Source organism: Oncorhynchus nerka, linkage group LG8, assembly GCF_034236695.1.
Source record: "Oncorhynchus nerka isolate Pitt River linkage group LG8, Oner_Uvic_2.0, whole genome shotgun sequence".
In the NCBI taxonomy this organism is placed as follows: domain Eukaryota; kingdom Metazoa; phylum Chordata; class Actinopteri; order Salmoniformes; family Salmonidae; genus Oncorhynchus; species Oncorhynchus nerka.
In genome coordinates this window covers 29348316-29364987 of record NC_088403.1, presented here as the reverse complement: position 1 = coordinate 29364987, position 16672 = coordinate 29348316, and the positions used below count along the sequence as shown (strand labels likewise).

Below are 16672 nucleotides of genomic sequence, written 5' to 3'. Positions count from 1 at the left end.
ATTATGTTTCAAGTGTTCTCACAATCTAGAGCTGTTCAGAAAAAAGTTGATCTTTACCAATAAATATTGTTTTTATGTTTTACTTCCTTTACACACAAAAAGTTCATCCGGTTCAATAAAGGTTATATTTACATGTATAAAATGACAGTATAAAACGATACACGTCAAACAATGTCCTTATTACATTTATATTAAAAATAGTAAAAAAATATATTCAAGAATATTGATGGTTGGTTATTCAGTGCAGATACCCCTGAGGAAAAAACAACAGGAAGTAGGCAACAGGAATTGGATTGAAAGACATGGTTGGAGGGGGATGGGTGGATGCGGTAGTAGCATAGAAAATGATAGAGGCCTCTAGTAGCCAAAAGGCTGTGTTAGAATGGGCTGTGCTATTGAGGGCATCCACCATTTTAATGAAGTCAACTGGGTGGGACTTCCAACTTCGTTAACTGATCCCTCCTGGTGACCCAGTTGGAGTCATGTCCTACTGGGTCATTAGGAGGGATCAGCCAATTGTGAAGAAGAAAATTGACTACTTTAAAATGGAGATAGCCTCAATGGCACTGCCCATGATATCACAGACGCTACAGTTGAAGTCGGAAGTTTACATACACCTTAGCCAAATACATTTAAACTCAGTTTTTCACAATTCCTGACATTTAATCCTAGTAAAAAATTCCCTGTCTTAGGTCAGTTAGGATCACCACTTTATTTGAAGAATGTGAAATGACATAATAATAGTAGAGAGAATGATTTATTTCAGCTTTCATTTCTTTCATCACATTCCCAGTAGGTCAGAAGTTTACATACACTTAATTAGTATTTGGTAGCATTGCCTTTAAATTGTTGAACTTGATTAAAAATTTCAGGTAGCCTTCCACAAGCTTCCCACAATAAGTTGGGTGAATTTTGGCCCATTCCTCCTGACAGAGCTGGTGTAACTGAGTCAGTTTTATAGGCCTCATTGTTTGCGCACGCTTTTTCAGTTCTGCCCACAAATTTTCTATAGTATTGAGGTCAGGGCTTTGTGATGGACACTCCAATACCTTGACTTTTTTGTTGTTGTTTTTTTGCCACAACTTTGTAAGTATGCTTGGGGTCATTGTCCATTTGCAACCAAGCTTTAACTTTGGCTTGCAAGCCTCCCCCTTTCTCCTCCAAACATAACGATGGTCATTATGACCAAACAGTTCTATTTTTGTTTCATCAGACCAGAGGACATTTCTCCAAAAAGTACGACCTTTGTCCCCATGTGCAGTTGCAAACCGTAGTCTGGCTTTTTTATGGCGGTTTTGGAGCAGTGGCTTCTTCCTTGCTGAGCGGCCTTTCAGGTTATGTCGATATAGGACTCGTTTTACTGTGGATATAGATACTTTTGTACCTGTTTCCTCTAGCATCTTCACAAGGTCCTTTGCTGTTGTTCTGGGATTGATTTGCATTTTTCGCACCAAAGTACGTTCATCTTTAGGAGACAGAATGCATCACCTTCCTGAGATGTATGACAGCTGCGTGGTTCCATGGTGTTTATACTTGCATACTATTGTTTGTACAGATGAACATTGTACCTTCAGGCGTTGGGAAATTGCTCCCAAGGATGAACCAGACTTTTTTATCTGAAGTCTTGGCTGATTTCTTTTGATTTTGCCTGATGTCAAGCAAAGAGGAACTGAGTTTGAAGGTAGGCCTTGAAATACATCCACAGGTACACCTCCAATTGACTCAAATTATGTCAATTAGCCTATCAGAAGCTTCTAAAGCCATGACATCATTTTCTGGAATTTTCCAAGCTGTTTAAAGGCACAGTCAACTTAGTGTATGTAAACTTCTGACCCACTGGAATTGATATACAGTGAATTTTAAGTGAAATAATCTGTCTGTAAAGAATTGTTGGGAAAATGACTTGTGTCATGCACAAAGTAGATGTCCCAACCAACTTGCCAAAACTATAGTTTGTTAACAAGAAATTTGTGGAGTGGTTGAAAAACAAGTTTTAATGACTCCAACATAAGTGTATGTAAACTTCCGACTTCAACTGTATTTGGCACAGATCGAAAGATGAGTCCTCTATGTGACTATGGGTAGTTGAGTAGTGTTTGGAGTGTGAGTATGTGGGTCAAAAAGAAAGCTGATTTAGAGGTTTTAGCATCAGAGGGTATGAAATGAGCATGTTGGCTACTATAGCTGTACCTGGGGTTATAGTTTCTGTGTGCGCGGGACAAGTTCATTGCTGGCTCCTTATTGGCCCCTGTCTCAGGCTCCGTTACTTCCGTGGGGCCAATCGCCTGTGTCGAATAGGTGTGACACCACATAATCTTCATACTGTCCGTCGATCAGCTTGGCTGCGTTGTTCCTGGCGAACCAGCAGTCCACGCTCTGACGTCCGCTGTAGATACGCCGGGTCTTCTGGACCACCGGCACTGAACGCCCTTTGACCTTCAGGATGGGTGACCGTGCAGACGTGCTGTTGTCTCCTGTTGCCATGGCATTGCCAGGAAGCTCTGCGAGTCCCACTTCCTCATACAGAAACTGACCTGGAAGTAGAATCACAGAGGGTCAGAATGGAAAGGAACCACAGAGCTATAGGCAAACCAATGGTAATCCTCACTAGGGCCTAATTCCATGTTGGCTCAAGACCCCTTCTCCCACCGACCACTAGTAGTTTCTGATACCTACCCAGTAGTCCATGACAGTCATGTGACAGCCCTTTGCTGTTGGAGATGTAAAATCCCAGGTGGTTTCTCTGATAAGGAGCAGGGTTCTTGTACTGATGCACCAGTATGACGAAACTAATGGTTCCTCCTATGGTTACGGTCACGGTGGACTTTCCCACTATCGTCACCGCAAGCCCGCCACTCTCCACGGAGACTGTGGTGTCGCAGGGCAGGACCAGGCGGTCACGTCCATCCAGAATGACCTTCTTGGGGGTGACCTCGATGTAGGAACGTTTGGGTCGGTTCACCACGATGGTAATGGTGCTGAAGTATGTCCTGTGCTGTTTGTGGCTGCCCGCTGGTGCCGGGGCGCCTATCAGCTTACCGTTTACTGTCACACCTAGACTCACATACACACACGCACGATCGCATACACAAATAGACCACACAAATCATATGAAAACACATAACCAAACATCAAACATAAAGTTAGAATCTCTTGAGAGGACAGTCTTACCAGAGTGCTTGTGGTCAGATACCATTCTGAGAATGTGTCCTGGCTCTCCGTTGATGTTGAAACACACAGTCAGTTTACTGAGGGGGAACTCAACCACAAAGTGGGGATCGCCGTCCGCTGTGGCAAGGGGGTTGGTGTGAGAGAGACGGGATAGGGAGACACTGGTATTGAATATGAGGGAATATGAGGAGATAGTACATCTATGCATATGGATTCAAATATATGTGTATTGCGGTATTTGAAATGTATAACATTTTCAAATACACAGCCAAAACAAGTACTTTTATTTGAGTATCTGAATGATTTTTTGTAAAAATCAAATAGTCGACCAAATTGTATTTGAAAGTTTTTTTCAAATACCTGGGTTAAATGCATGGGAGTATTTGAGGATATGAATACTTGTTTGGAAATAGTAGTTGAAATACATTAAATAGTATTTGAACCCAGGTCTGATAAATACACTTTTCTGTATTCTGTATCTGTGGGTCTGAAGCACAAATGACTATACCGTATGTATAATCAGATATCACCAGATACCAGTGTAGGCTGTAAATTGTAAGCAGTTAGTTGTAGGCAGTTAGTTGTAGGCAGTTAGTTGTAGGCAGTTAGTTGTAGGCAGTTAGCTGTTGGCTGTAAATTGTAAGCAGTTAGTTGTAGGCAGTTAGTTGTAGGCAGTTAGTTGTAGGCAGTTAGTTGTAGGCAGTTAGCTGTTGGCTGTAAATTGTAAGCAGTTAGTTGTAGGCAGTTAGTTGTAGGCAGTTAGCTGTTGGCTGTAAATTGTAGGCAGTTAGTTGTAGGCAGTTAGTTGTAAGCAGTTAGTTGTAGGCAGTTAGTTGTAGGCAGTTAGCTGTTGGCTGTAAATTGTAAGCAGTTAGTTGTAGGCAGTTAGCTGTTGGCTGTAAATTGTAGGCAGTTAGTTGTAGGCAGTTAGTTGTAGGCAATTAACTGTAGGCAGTTAGCTGTTGGCTGTTAGTTGTAGGCAGTTAGTTGTAGGCAGTTAGTTGTAGGCAGTTAACTGTAGGCAGTTAGCTGTTGGCTGTAAATTGTAGGCAGTTAGTTGTAGGCAGTTAGTTGTAGGCAATTAACTGTAGGCAGTTAGCTGTTGGCTGTTAGTTGTAGGCAGTTAGCTGTTGGCTGTTAGTTGTGGGCAGTTAGTTGTAGGCAGTTAGTTGTAGGCAATTAGCTGTTGGCTGTTAATTGTAGGCAATTAGTTGTAGGCAGTTAGCTGTTGGCTGTTAGTTGTAGGCAGTTAGTTGTAGGCAGTTAGCTGTAGGCAGTTAGCTGTTGGCTGTTAGTTGCAGGCAGTTAGTTGTAGGCAATTAGCTGTTGGCTGTTAGTTGTAGGCAGTTAGTTGTAGGCAATTAGCTGTTGGCTGTTAGTTGTAGGCAATTAGCTGTTGGCTGTTAGTTGTAGGCAATTAGCTGTTGGCTGTTAGTTGTAGGCAGTTAGTTGTAGGCAATTAGCTGTAGGTAGTTAGCTGTTGGTAGTTAGTTGTAGGCAATTAGCTGTTGGATGTTAGTTGTAGGCAGTTAGTTGTAGGCTGTTAGTTGTAGGCAATTAGCTGTAGGCAGTTAGCTGTTGGCTGTTGGCTGTTAGTTGTGGGCAGTTAGTTGTAGGCAGTTAGTTGTAGGCAATTAGCTGTTGGCTGTTAATTGTAGGCAGTTAGTTGTAGGCAGTTAGTTGTAGGTAGTTAGCTGTTGGCTGTTAGTTGTAGGCAGTTAGTTGTAGGTAGTTAGCTGTTGGCTGTTAGTTGTAGGCAGTTAGCTGTTGGCTGTTAGTTGTAGGCAGTTAGCTGTTGGCTGTTAGTTGTAGGCAGTTAGTTGTAGGTAGTTAGCTGTTAGTTGTAGGCAGTTAGCTGTTGGCTGTTAGTTGTAGGCAGTTAGCTGTTGGCTGTTAGTTGTAGGCAGTTAGCTGTTGGCTGTTAGTTGTAGGCAGTTAGCTGTTGGCTGTTAGTTGTAGGCAATTAGCTGTTGGCTGTTAGTTGTAGGCAGTTAGCTGTTGGCTGTTAGTTGTAGGCAGTTAGCTGTTGGCTGTTAGTTGTAGGCAGTTAGCTGTTGGCTGTTAGTTGTAGGCAGTTAGCTGTTGGCTGTTAGTTGTAGGCAATTAGCTGTTGGCTGTTAGTTGTAGGCAGTTAGCTGTTGGCTGTTAGTTGTAGGCAGTTAGCTGTAGGTTGTTAGTTGTTTCCTGCTTTGAATGGGCCTGTGAGACCTGAGCTAAGTGCAAATTCATGAGATGAGAGAGCAGCAGTAATGACAGGGTCATTGATGTCATCTCACGTGTCTTCTTTAGTCTACTGACCTCTCTCTCAGTCTCAGTGTGTGTGAGGTTTGGTGTGTGTGTGTGTGCACACACATGTGTGTGTATTCCCGTGACTGTGTGTGTGTGTGTTTGTGAGTACTTCCCAGTACCAATCCCAGGCCCAGTGCAGATACTTCAATTAGCCCCTGTAAACATTCTGTAGTTCAGTTTCAGAGTAAATAGACATCTCCGACCCCTTGACTGTCTGTAATGATTGCTGTGTGTCTGACTGGGTTCCTAACTTAAAGTCGGCCCACACAGAGAGTAGAGAGAGTCTACTGTACCTTTCTCCAGTCCCCCTCCCTTTAACAGAGCCTCAGAACCACTAACCTGATGTTTTGGAGATGGTTACGGATTTTTGGGCTGGCCTCTTCAAAACTTTAGCTATAGACAAAACAGACTTTGATTTGTACAGGTCATATGTTTTCAATAGTCCAATACTTCCTCTCAGTTTCTATTTGTTGGCATTGGCATCCATAACAGGAAGCATTTGATCAAACGGATTAAGTCAGAAACAAAAGCCTCAAGCCTGCTAACCCGTTGTCTTGGTAACTGTGGAACTCTGTCCACCCGGCTGGTCTTTCTTCAAGTGCAGGCTCTGGGCTGTGTCTTCCTCCCCTTCCATCTTATCCGACAGCTCATTGGCTGAAACAGCCTTCTTATTTGTCTCTGTGGTTACAGCGGTGGGGGTGGGTGTATCCTCGGCCATGGTTCCGTCGGCCAGCACCTGAGGTTTTTCCACCACCAGGGAGGTGAGGGGCGTGAGGAAGTGGTATGTCAGGGAGAGGTTAGTCACCTGCTGGGTATGTCCCTCTCTCTCCCTGCTGGTCTGGCTCTTCAGCCTGGACCTCAGCCCCTCCTTCACACTCAGGAAACCCCATACACGCTCCACGAAATCATCCGCCACTGACCCTGTCGTGCCCGCACCTGTAACCCCTGACCCCACCCCGGCCGCCGCCTCCTTCACGTGCCTCTCCGTCTCCACCTCCCTTTGCCGTAACGCCACGTCTGTCTCCAGGACGATGCTCTTGTCGCTGTTGCTGGCGGTGACCTGGACGTGCAGGGAGTCTGCACTTTGATTGGTCAATTTGCCGGCGATGACGATCTCTGAGCCGTTGAAATAGTTGGTGAAGAGGTGCTGGGTGACGTACTGGACCGAGTCCTCTGTGTAATTCACCCTGATGTCAGAGAGCAGTGGAGTGCCTATCTCATCATAAAACCTAGAGGAAGAGAGAGGGAGGGACATGGAGGGAGGGAGGGGGAGAGAGAGAGATATATATGGAAAAGTGAAAGAGGGAATAGAAGTAACATCCAATGTTATAATATGTGTTACCATGTTATAACATGTTGAGAATCTAGCGCCCAGTAGAGGTCTAGACCTCAGCTACTCCACTGTATCATGGACACAAGAATCAAGACATTGTGTGTGCTACTCTCTTATATGCTCTAGGGGCCTCAAATGTCTGTGTGACTGTGTACACACACTCACCCCCCCAGAGATCCGGTTAGGGACAGTGATGTATTGAGGAGAGCATGCCTGCGTCCCAAATGTCACCCTGTGGTTCCTGGTCATAAGGAGTGCACTCTGTAGGGATTAGGGAATGGGGTGCCATTTTGGACACAACCAGTGTCATTGTAATATGTTGGTTTTCCAGCCAGGCCTTGGACCGTAGCACAGTAAACCTCCTCACCTCTTTAACTGTGTGTTGACTCAGCTAGGTCTCTCCTCTGTTATTATCTCAGGATGCTATCAATTAACCCCTCAGACATACCCAGACTGCCCTTTCACAACACACAGTCACACACATTCCTCGCCTCACTCCTAAACTAACACTTCAGAAAAGTGTCCAGTAAGACTGTCGCCGAGTGTGTGTGTGTGTTTGGTTTGGTTTGAAAGATTGCAGTTCAAGAAGAGCCTTCTCTCAGTATGTGTATCATTGGTTATTCTTTCACTCATTCCTATTCCTTTATCTCACCCCCTGACCTTCTCGAAACCATTTGACTATAATGGATTATAATGAATCAATTCTAACCACCCCTGCCTTCTCCTCTGTACTAGCTGTCTACTGAACATCTCTCTTTCTTTCTCTCTCTCTCTCTCTCTCTCTCTCTCTCTCTCTCTCTCTCTCTCTCTCTTTCTCTCTCTCTCTCTCTCTCTCTCTCTCTCTCTCTCTCTCTCTCTCTCTCTCTCTCTCACCCCCGTACCCTTTGAGCATGGTGCTGGCATCTGAATCCTCATGTATCCTCCTCATCATCCCACAGTTTTCCAGGGCCATGCGTTCCAGAAGCCTGTAGTCCACATCGTTCCCCATCCCAATGGTGAACACGCAGAACTGCTCCTTCACCGCCGCCCGCGCGTTGCTGAGGATGCTGGGAGACTGCAGCTCGCCCACCGTGGGCCGCCCGTCTGTCAGGAAGATGATGAGAGACACACTGTTGTGGTTGGCGTCTGGGTCGGCGTTCAGATAGCCGCTTAGCAATGAGGAGCCGGTCTGTATGCCACCGTTGATGTCAGTGCCTGGTAGAGGAGAGATGGAGAGAGAGATTGATCTTGGGAAATAGTGGTTAGTAGTGATTCAGAAATGGGGGTTGAGTAAGAGAAAGAACTCCATAGGGGCGGCAGGAAATCTTGAGGTTAGAGCGGACAAATATAATCACCCCTAAATGATTCTGATTTGTCCTATCAGTGAAAGAACTAATCTTCCTCTATCCCAGAATGCACTGCTGTGTCTATATCTCTCTCACCTCCAGTGGGTTGGAGCATATAGATGAACTTCTTGGCGTCTCGGACGTTGAGAGGCGTGACGGGGACCAAGCGGTTGGGCTGCCACACCTTGATACGGTTGGAGAAGCTGACAAAGTTAAACCGGTCGCCTGGACGCAGGTCCCTCAGGATCGTGAACAGGGCATCCTTAGTCTGAGAGAGAGGGAGGGAGAGGGGCGAGAGAGAGAGAGAGAACATTTTTGTTTTGCTTTCATCAATAAATGAAATGACATCATTGTAATACCTTTGCCTTTGTGCAAAATCATTCTATTCAGTTGTGTTCACGCGAGAGAACCAAACAGGCCGGGAAAACTTTTCCACAACAGGAAGAGACACCTTGTCACACAAAAGGCTATTATAACACACATGGTCATGGTTTGTGTTAGAACCAATACCGTGGTAATGACCTAGATGTAATGTTTTAGTCATGTTTTTTGTGAGCAGTATTGTTGTCATGCCAACTCTGTAATGGTTGGGTTTAACCTGACACTGCCATTGAAAGACCCAGCCCTTTGAAACAGCTGTGAGATTCCGTTCCTTAGTTCAGAAACGGTTTCTCTCACACACACACACACACACACACACACACACACACACACACACACACATGCACGGAAACACACACACCACAACTATTTACCGTATCCATGCAACAGCTTGTTTCTCAACTGTACTGGGGTTTAGAAGTTGCGCAGAATGAAAAGCCTACCAAATGAATAGTGAATATGAAATCAGTAGTTGAGTGGGTGTGATAGAGTTAGATGGGTTACCAGATGCCTATAGACTGTAGGGGGCAAGAGTCAGAGCCATAGACAGACTGAGTGCTCTATTGTAGGGAGAGATCAAAGCCCACTTGTTCACTACAGAGTGGTCCACTGGGGGTGGAGGGAAAAGGGGAAGGGATCACTCCAGACGATGCTGTCATCTAGAGGGTTTAAATTATGCCAAAGACAATGACGCCTCTCCTCCATAGCATACAACTACAATAGTGAACTTTGAGCATGTTTCCAGTTTTTCAGAGTGTGCATGAATCAGTTTCTCTTTTCTGTTTTTGCCACTCTTAAGTCTTTGGGTTTCTGGATCTGCAGTGGAGCAGCTGCTCAGATGATGTATCAGATGATACCAGAGGGATTATAACACAATCTCCCAGAAGGAAGGATCTGATTTTGATATTACCAGACCAGTGTGGGAGTATTGCGCCAGAGACCGGAGAGGGGGCGGACTGGGGGTCGTATTCATCATCCGCTGCTACACTAACTCGGGATCTCTCAGGATCGTTAAGGCTTGATCACAGAGATGTGAAGGACCAAAGTAGAACTAAATGTTGACTCCACCTGGAATTTATTAAAACCCACAGATTCCCCAAAAGCTATACAGTATATATGTGTGATCATTGTAAACAGAAGGAAACCATGTTTAACAACAACAACAAAAAGGAGAAGGAGAGAAGAAGATATCTTGACCCTATCTAGTAAGCAGTGGACAATGGTGTGATGAGAAGGGTTTGACCGTAACCGGCTACCTGTCTGATCTTGGTGCCCAGCATAGAGGCACTGGTGTCAATCACAAACACCACGTTCTTGGGCACCACCGGCAGATCCTTTGGGGCGAAGTAGTGCACAAAATGGCCGTTCAGAACCTGAGAGAGAACAAGAGAAAGGTTAGACAGTTCTCAGTAGCCATGAGCAGTAAAACAGAGCCCACCAACACAGTGTCCACAGGGCTGCTGGACTGACGGTGTGGTTGTAGAGTGACCCGGGAGGGGTTGGATATGGTGCTGGAAAATGAATGTGTTGACGGTGGATGAAGGCTATGGGACCAGGATGTGTGAGAGTGTGTGTGAGAACCAGAGAGATGTGCATTTGTCCTGTTTGATCCCTGATTAATGCATGCAGTTTTCATGTATACTGTGAAGCGGAGCTAAATGGTTTAACATGTTTCTATCTACCATGTCTGGACAGGTCTGGTCATGGCATGACACATTTGCACTAATCGCGGGAGTGTTGGATGTGTGTGTGTGGGTGTGTGTGTGTGTGTTTTTGGTGTGTGAAATCTGACCTGTATGTCTCCTATCCCCAGCTCTCTCTCCACGTCATAGTGCACCACAAACTCTCCCAGCATGCCGCTGGTGGTGATCTTAGCCTGCTGAACGATGTTGGGGCTGAAGGTGATCCTACAGAACGTCTTATTTTGTTTGATCACCGTGGAAACAGGAAGAGCAGGCTTGGCTGGTGGGAGGGAAACATTAAGTGTGTGTGAGATAAAGCTGGGAAGTGTGTGTGTGTGTGTGTGTGTGTGTGTGTGTGTGTGTGTGTGTGTGTGTGTGTGTGTGTGTGTGTGTGTGTGTGTGTTGTGTGTGTGTGTGTGTGTGTGTGTGTGTTTGTGTGTGTGTGTGTGTGTGTGTGTGTGCGCACGTGTGTGTGTGTGTGTGTGTGTGTGTGTGTGTGTGGGCAAGGGTGTGCTAAACTAGAGATGCTCAACATTGCCCATAGGAAGGTTAAATAAATGAAGTTGGAATCTGAACATTTGAGCATTGGCCAAGCATTTTCAGAGGTGCCAATATCGCTGCAGAACTATTTATAATGTTAGATACAGTGCTTTCGCTTAATATTCAGACCACTTGACATTTTCCACATTTTGTTACGCTACAGCATTATTCTAGCATTTATTTAAAACAATCCCCCCCCTCATCAATCTACACACAATACCTCATAATGACAAAGCAAAAACAGTTTTTTTTTAAAAAATTTGTAAAAAGCTGAAACATCACATTTACATAAGTATTCATACCCTTGACACAGTACTTTGTTGAAGCACCTTTGGAAGCAATTGTATTCTCGAGTCTTCTTGGCTATGACGCTACAAGCTTGGCACACCTGTATTTGGGGGGTTTCTCCCTTTCTTCTCTGCAGAGCCTTTCAAGCTCTGTCAGGTTGGATGGGGATTGTCGCTGCACAGCTATTTTCAGGTCTCTCCAGAGATGTTTGATCGGGTTCAAGTCCGGGCTCTGGCTGGGCCACTCAAGGACATTCAGAGACTTGTCCCGAAGCCACTCCTGCGTTGTCTTGGCTGTGTGGTTAGGGTTGTTGTCCTGTTGGAAGGTGAACCTTTGCCCCAGTCTGAGGTCCTGAGCAGGTTTTCATCAAGGATCTCTCTGTACTTTGCTCCGTTCATCTTCCCTCGATCTTGACTAGTCACCCAATCCCGCCGCTGAAAAACCTCTCACAACATGATGCCTCCACCACCATGCTTCACCGTAGGGATGGTGCCAGGTTTCATTTAGACACTTTGCTTTCAGGCCTTTTGGCAAAGTCCAAGCGGGTTGTTATGTGCCTTTTACTGAGGAGTGGCTTCCTTCTGTTCACTCTACCATAAAGGCCTGATTGGTGGAGTGCTGCAGAGATGGTTGTCCTTCTGGAAGATTCTCCCATCCCCACAGAGGAACTCCTGAGCTCTTCTTGGTTTTTGCTCTGACATGCACTGTCAACTCTGGGACCTTATATAGACAGGTGTGTGCCTTTCCAAATCATGTCCAATCAATTGAATTGACCATAGGTGGACTCCAATCAAGTTGTAGAAACATCTCAAGGATGATCAATGGAAACAGGATGTACCTGAGCTCAATTTCGAGTCTCATAGCAAAGGGTCTGAATACGTATGTAAATAAGGTATTTCTGTTTTTTATTTTCAATGCATTTGCAAACATTTCTAAAAACCTGTTTTTGCTTTGTCATTATGGGTTATTGTGTGTAGCTTGAGGAGGAAAAATATTTGTTTAATCCATTTAAGAATGCTGTAATGTAACAACATGTGGAGAATGTAAAAGGGTCTGAATACTTTCAGAATGCACACCTAGTATGGACAAAGCACAGACTCAACACATCCCACACTCAAACTGTACCAGGTGTCTTCGCTGAACTGGCACCACTGGCTACGGCCGTGTTGCTCTTGCCGTTGCGCAGTGGCAGCACCTCCAGGTGGGTGATGGTGGAGTGATCCACAATGGTGACGTCCACACTGAGACGGCTGACCAGCTGCAGGGGTCTCAGGCTGGTCACATGCTCATACCTCCCCAGCCTCCGCTGGAGCAGCTCCTCATAGGTCAGCATGAACATGGCCCGGTTACGACCTGGGATACTGGCCCCCATCCTGAACACCTCCACCTCTGGTTCGCTACTGAGGGAGAAGAGAGGAGGAGAGAGGGGAGGAGGAGAGAGAGAGACGGGGGAGAGGAGAGGGGAGGAATGGAGGAAAAAATAAGAAGAATATAGAGGAAAGAAAAAGGGAGAGAAATAGTTGGGGAAGAGGAGGAGTAGGGAATGAGTCATTCCAAGTAGTGACATCGTCAGTGTGGAAGGGCAGTGACTGCCAGGAGCTCTCCTCACGGGACTCAGCCTCTGAACTAACCAAAAAACCTTTCCATTCCTCTACCTATCTATATCTCTCCCTCCTTCTTTATTTTCTCCCTCCTGTTCTCATTTACTCTTTCTATCACTCTCCTTCTCCCCTTCCCTCTCTGTGAAATGTGAATACCCTCTTTGTAAATCTGATTTCATTTTAAAAGTGTCATTTTATGGCCTGGCAAGTAGAAGCATGATGTAATTTATTTCTGTCAGAGACTGGTCACAGATTTATGTGACAATAATTTTTCATTTTCAGTCTCTTCATTTCAAGTCTCCAATCCGTCAAGATAGAACTGCCAAAGGGGGAGGAGTTGCAATCTACTGCAGAGATAACCTGCAAAGTTATGTCATACTTTCCAGGTCTATACCCAAACAGTTTGAACTTCTAATTTTAAACATGAACCTCTCCAGAAATAAGTCTCTCACTGTTGCCGCCTGCTATCGACCCCCCTCCGCTCCCAGCTGTGCCCTGGACACCATTTGTAAATTGATCGCCAGCCCATCTAGCTTCAGTGTTCGTTCTGTTAGGTGACCTAAACTGGGATATGCTTAACACCCCGGCAGTCCTACAATCTATGCTAGATGCCCTCAATCTCACACAAATCATCAAGGAACCCACCAGGTAAAACCCTAAATCTGTAAACATGGGCACCCTCATAGACATTATCCTGACCAACTTGCCTTCCAAATACACCTCCGCTGTTTTCAATCAAGATCTCAGCGATCACTGCCTCATTGCCTGTATCCGCTATGGGTCCGCGGTCAAACGACCACCCCTCATCACTGTCAAACGCTCCCTAAAACACTTCTGCGAGCAGGCCTTTCTAATCAACCTGGCCCGGGTATCCTGGAAGGATATTGACCTCATCCTGTCAGTCGAGGATGCCTGGTCATTCTTTAAAAGTAATTTCCTCACCATTCCTCACTTAGATAAGCATGCCCCGTTCAAAAAATGCAGAACTAAGAACAGATATAGCCCTTGGTTCACTCCAGTCCTGACGGACTGCAATAGTGGCGGACTGCAATAGCATCGAATAGTCCCCGCAATATGCAACTGTTCAGGGAAGTCAGGAACCAATACACACAGTCAGTCAGGAAAGCAAAGGCTAGCTTTTTCAAGCAGAAATTCGCATCCTGTAGCTCTAACTCCAAAATGTTTTGGGACACTGTAAAGTCCATGAAGAACAAGAGTACCTCATCCCAGCTGCCCACTGCACTGAGGCTAGGTAACACGGTCACCACTGATAAATCCATGACAATCAAAAGTTTCAATATGCATTTCTCAACGGCTGGCCATGCCTTCCTCCTGGCTACTCCAACCCCGGGCCTACAGCTGTGTTAATCTGCTAAATTGTAATTATTCGCTCCTATGGCCTATTTATTGCCTACCTCCTCATGCCTTTTGCACACACTGTATATAGACTTTCTTTTTTCTACTGTGTCATTGATTTGTTTATTGTGTTATTGGCTTGTTTATTGTTTACTCCATGTGTAACTCTGTGTTGTTGTCTGTGTCACACTGCTTTGCTTTATCTTGGCCAGGTCACAGTTGCAAATGAGAACTTGTTCTCAACTAGCTTACCTGGTTAAATAAAGGTGAAATAAATCAAAATAAATGATCCAGCCCTGCTACTCAACTTCAGGCAGGTCAGAAACACATATTTTGTGGTCAGGCTGGTGTTTGAAGTCGCACTCCAGTCTCCTTTTCACCTCATTTAACACCTGGTTTACTTAAGAAAAGGCACATAAGCCTTTCCTCTTTGGTTCTTTATTGCTCCTCTATTGTTCCCAAAAACAAGGTGGAGGCCGATGACATCAGACGGCACCATCAGACCAACTCATTTAATGGCCTTATTCCATTAAGTTTAAACTTGTGTCTAAAAACTTTTTTTAATCCTAAGTGTGTGTAGATTACTGTATTTATATGTGGGATATTGTTTTTTAACAGGAACAGTTCAATAAAATCGTTTTTTTAGATGGGATATAAACCTGTTTCTACTGGCAGAGTAGTAGCAAGTGACTCTAGAGGACTCTAGAGGTTGTACTGGCAGACAAGGTTAGACACTGGTGACTGGCCATACACACACACAAGAACACATTCTCACACACACACACACACACACACACACACACACTTTACCTCTGTTCACCTGCCTCCTTGTTCTTGGGTTTGGCCTCACCGCCCTTCCCCTGTTTGACCTTCTTCTCCTTGGGCCTGACCTCACTGGGGTAGACACGCCCCCCAATGATCCTGTGTTCAGGGTAGAGGTCAGAGGTCAGGGGTTAAGAGTGGAGGTGATGATAAGCACCACCAGAGTAAGTAAACCATCCATGGCAAAACTCTGTCAAAGAATCACTGGAAAAACCCTCAGTTCATTGTGGTAGGCATATATTACTGTGATACATAAAAGTATACAGGCAAACATATCAAAGACATATGTTGCAATTCACAGGCTTCTTCAGAGGCTTCTGGACTTGTCTCTCATAGTCCAGTGAACAATCTAGTAAATGTAGATGAATGAAGGCTTGTGACCACAACACAGTAAATGACCTCTGAACTATTGAACAGTCACAGGCCCCACACTAACCTCTCCCATAGCAACAGAGCCCTCATAAACCCACACAATGATTGACTGGCCACAATGACATGCCATGGGAAGAGGGAGAAAATGGCAAAGAGGAGTAATAATCACACAACAATAAACTGAGAAAATAAACAAGACATCAAAATAAATTTAGAGGCAAAAGATCCATTGTAGTTCACTTCCAACCAGTGTACACAGTCTGAACAACATTAGACTCAGAATGACATGATCTATTACCCAGAAGCATCTATCTAGGCTACAATAAAACTACCAATGCGCAATTACGCATCTGTTGCGTTTTGGCGCTTACATGGTAAAGTTCGAGACATAGGCGTTCTTGGGAATCAGGAACTGGAAGACGCCCTCGGCGGCGGCGGAGTGCCGGTTGAGCATGGTGCACGACACCGCCGTGAAGGCGTATCGGGAGATAATGGTGGTCTTCACCGACAGCTCCTGGATATGCGGTTTGGTCTCCTACACGGTTGGACATCAACATGTTAGGTTCACGTGTATTGCTTATACTTTAGGTTTGATTGGTTTGTAATACATTTGGTTCATTTAAATCTGTCAGTGATGGATGTTTTTCAAGTCTCATCGATGGGACAGCACAGCACTGCTTTCACGCACACACACATGCTGCGTTTTGGCCACTGTTCTATTCCGTTCATTTCCAGTGGAAATCGTTCCAAATTCCTTATCACCACGTTGGCGGGATATTTAAAAATATTTTGGAATGTATTTCTGGATAGATGTCCAGCGATTTCCACGTATCTGGCGTACAGCCCAGTGCGCTTGGCAGGTATTTGCGTGTCACACCCGAGGAGAGTTTTCGAAGATGATTAACTGCAGAGCTGAACTACCCATCCCTCTACTCTGCTTTCACGAAATACTTTTTCTGACATATTCTTCAATTGTTATCAATGAACAACAGTATGCAGATCTCTTTGAGAATGAATGTGGTTGATATTTAGTCTACAGTAGCCTAGGCTACACCAAATGACGCACAAGAGCGCAAAAGATGCATACGGGAAGACATGTCAAGACATTCAACTTTGTAATCTTTACCTTAATAAGCATGGATTTCACCTGGCGAGGCACTCTACGGGGAGACTGAGATGGGAAACCAAATCGATTTTTTAAATAGTGCTCTAATGAAGCGCTCAAAATATATATCAATGTTGCTAAATGAAATAGTTCAGAGTTGAAATGACACTCACAATATCCAAATCAAAGTCGGTCAAGTCAGGAGAAAGATCCTCCTCAATGTTAATATCCTCAAACTGTCCAAAAACATACGGATTGTAACACATCAGCAAAGTCAAAAACAGCATGTTGACGTCCATATCCATTTACAGTAATAACGAATATGATCGCATTTTTCCAGGGTGCAGCGCACTGAGTCTGCGGGTCGTTCGGATCAGAGTGACCCAATTTGTGAGACGATGGATGAC

The 16672-nt window shown here is 44.9% G+C and overlaps 1 protein-coding gene across 2 annotated transcripts; it reads right to left on the bottom strand.

Annotated features, from left to right (window-relative positions):
- Positions 1-64: 64 nt before the first annotated feature.
- Positions 65-16672, bottom strand: LOC115133084 (inter-alpha-trypsin inhibitor heavy chain H5-like). Of its 2 annotated transcripts, none has more exons than XM_065021646.1 (14): positions 16439-16672; positions 16287-16331; positions 15532-15695; positions 14777-14887; positions 12135-12409; positions 10292-10461; positions 9756-9872; positions 8215-8386; positions 7675-7987; positions 6007-6689; positions 5800-5853; positions 3172-3288; positions 2677-3054; positions 65-2534 (listed from the first exon to the last, which is right to left on the bottom strand). In XM_065021646.1, the coding sequence occupies exons 1-14, from the start codon at positions 16568-16570 to the stop codon at positions 2254-2256; spliced, it is 3012 nt and encodes a 1003-aa protein (XP_064877718.1). In that variant the 5' UTR covers positions 16571-16672; the 3' UTR covers positions 65-2253. The 2 variants fall into 2 exon arrangements, with proteins under 2 accessions (XP_064877718.1, XP_064877719.1); XM_065021647.1 differs by having other exon boundaries at positions 12135-12406.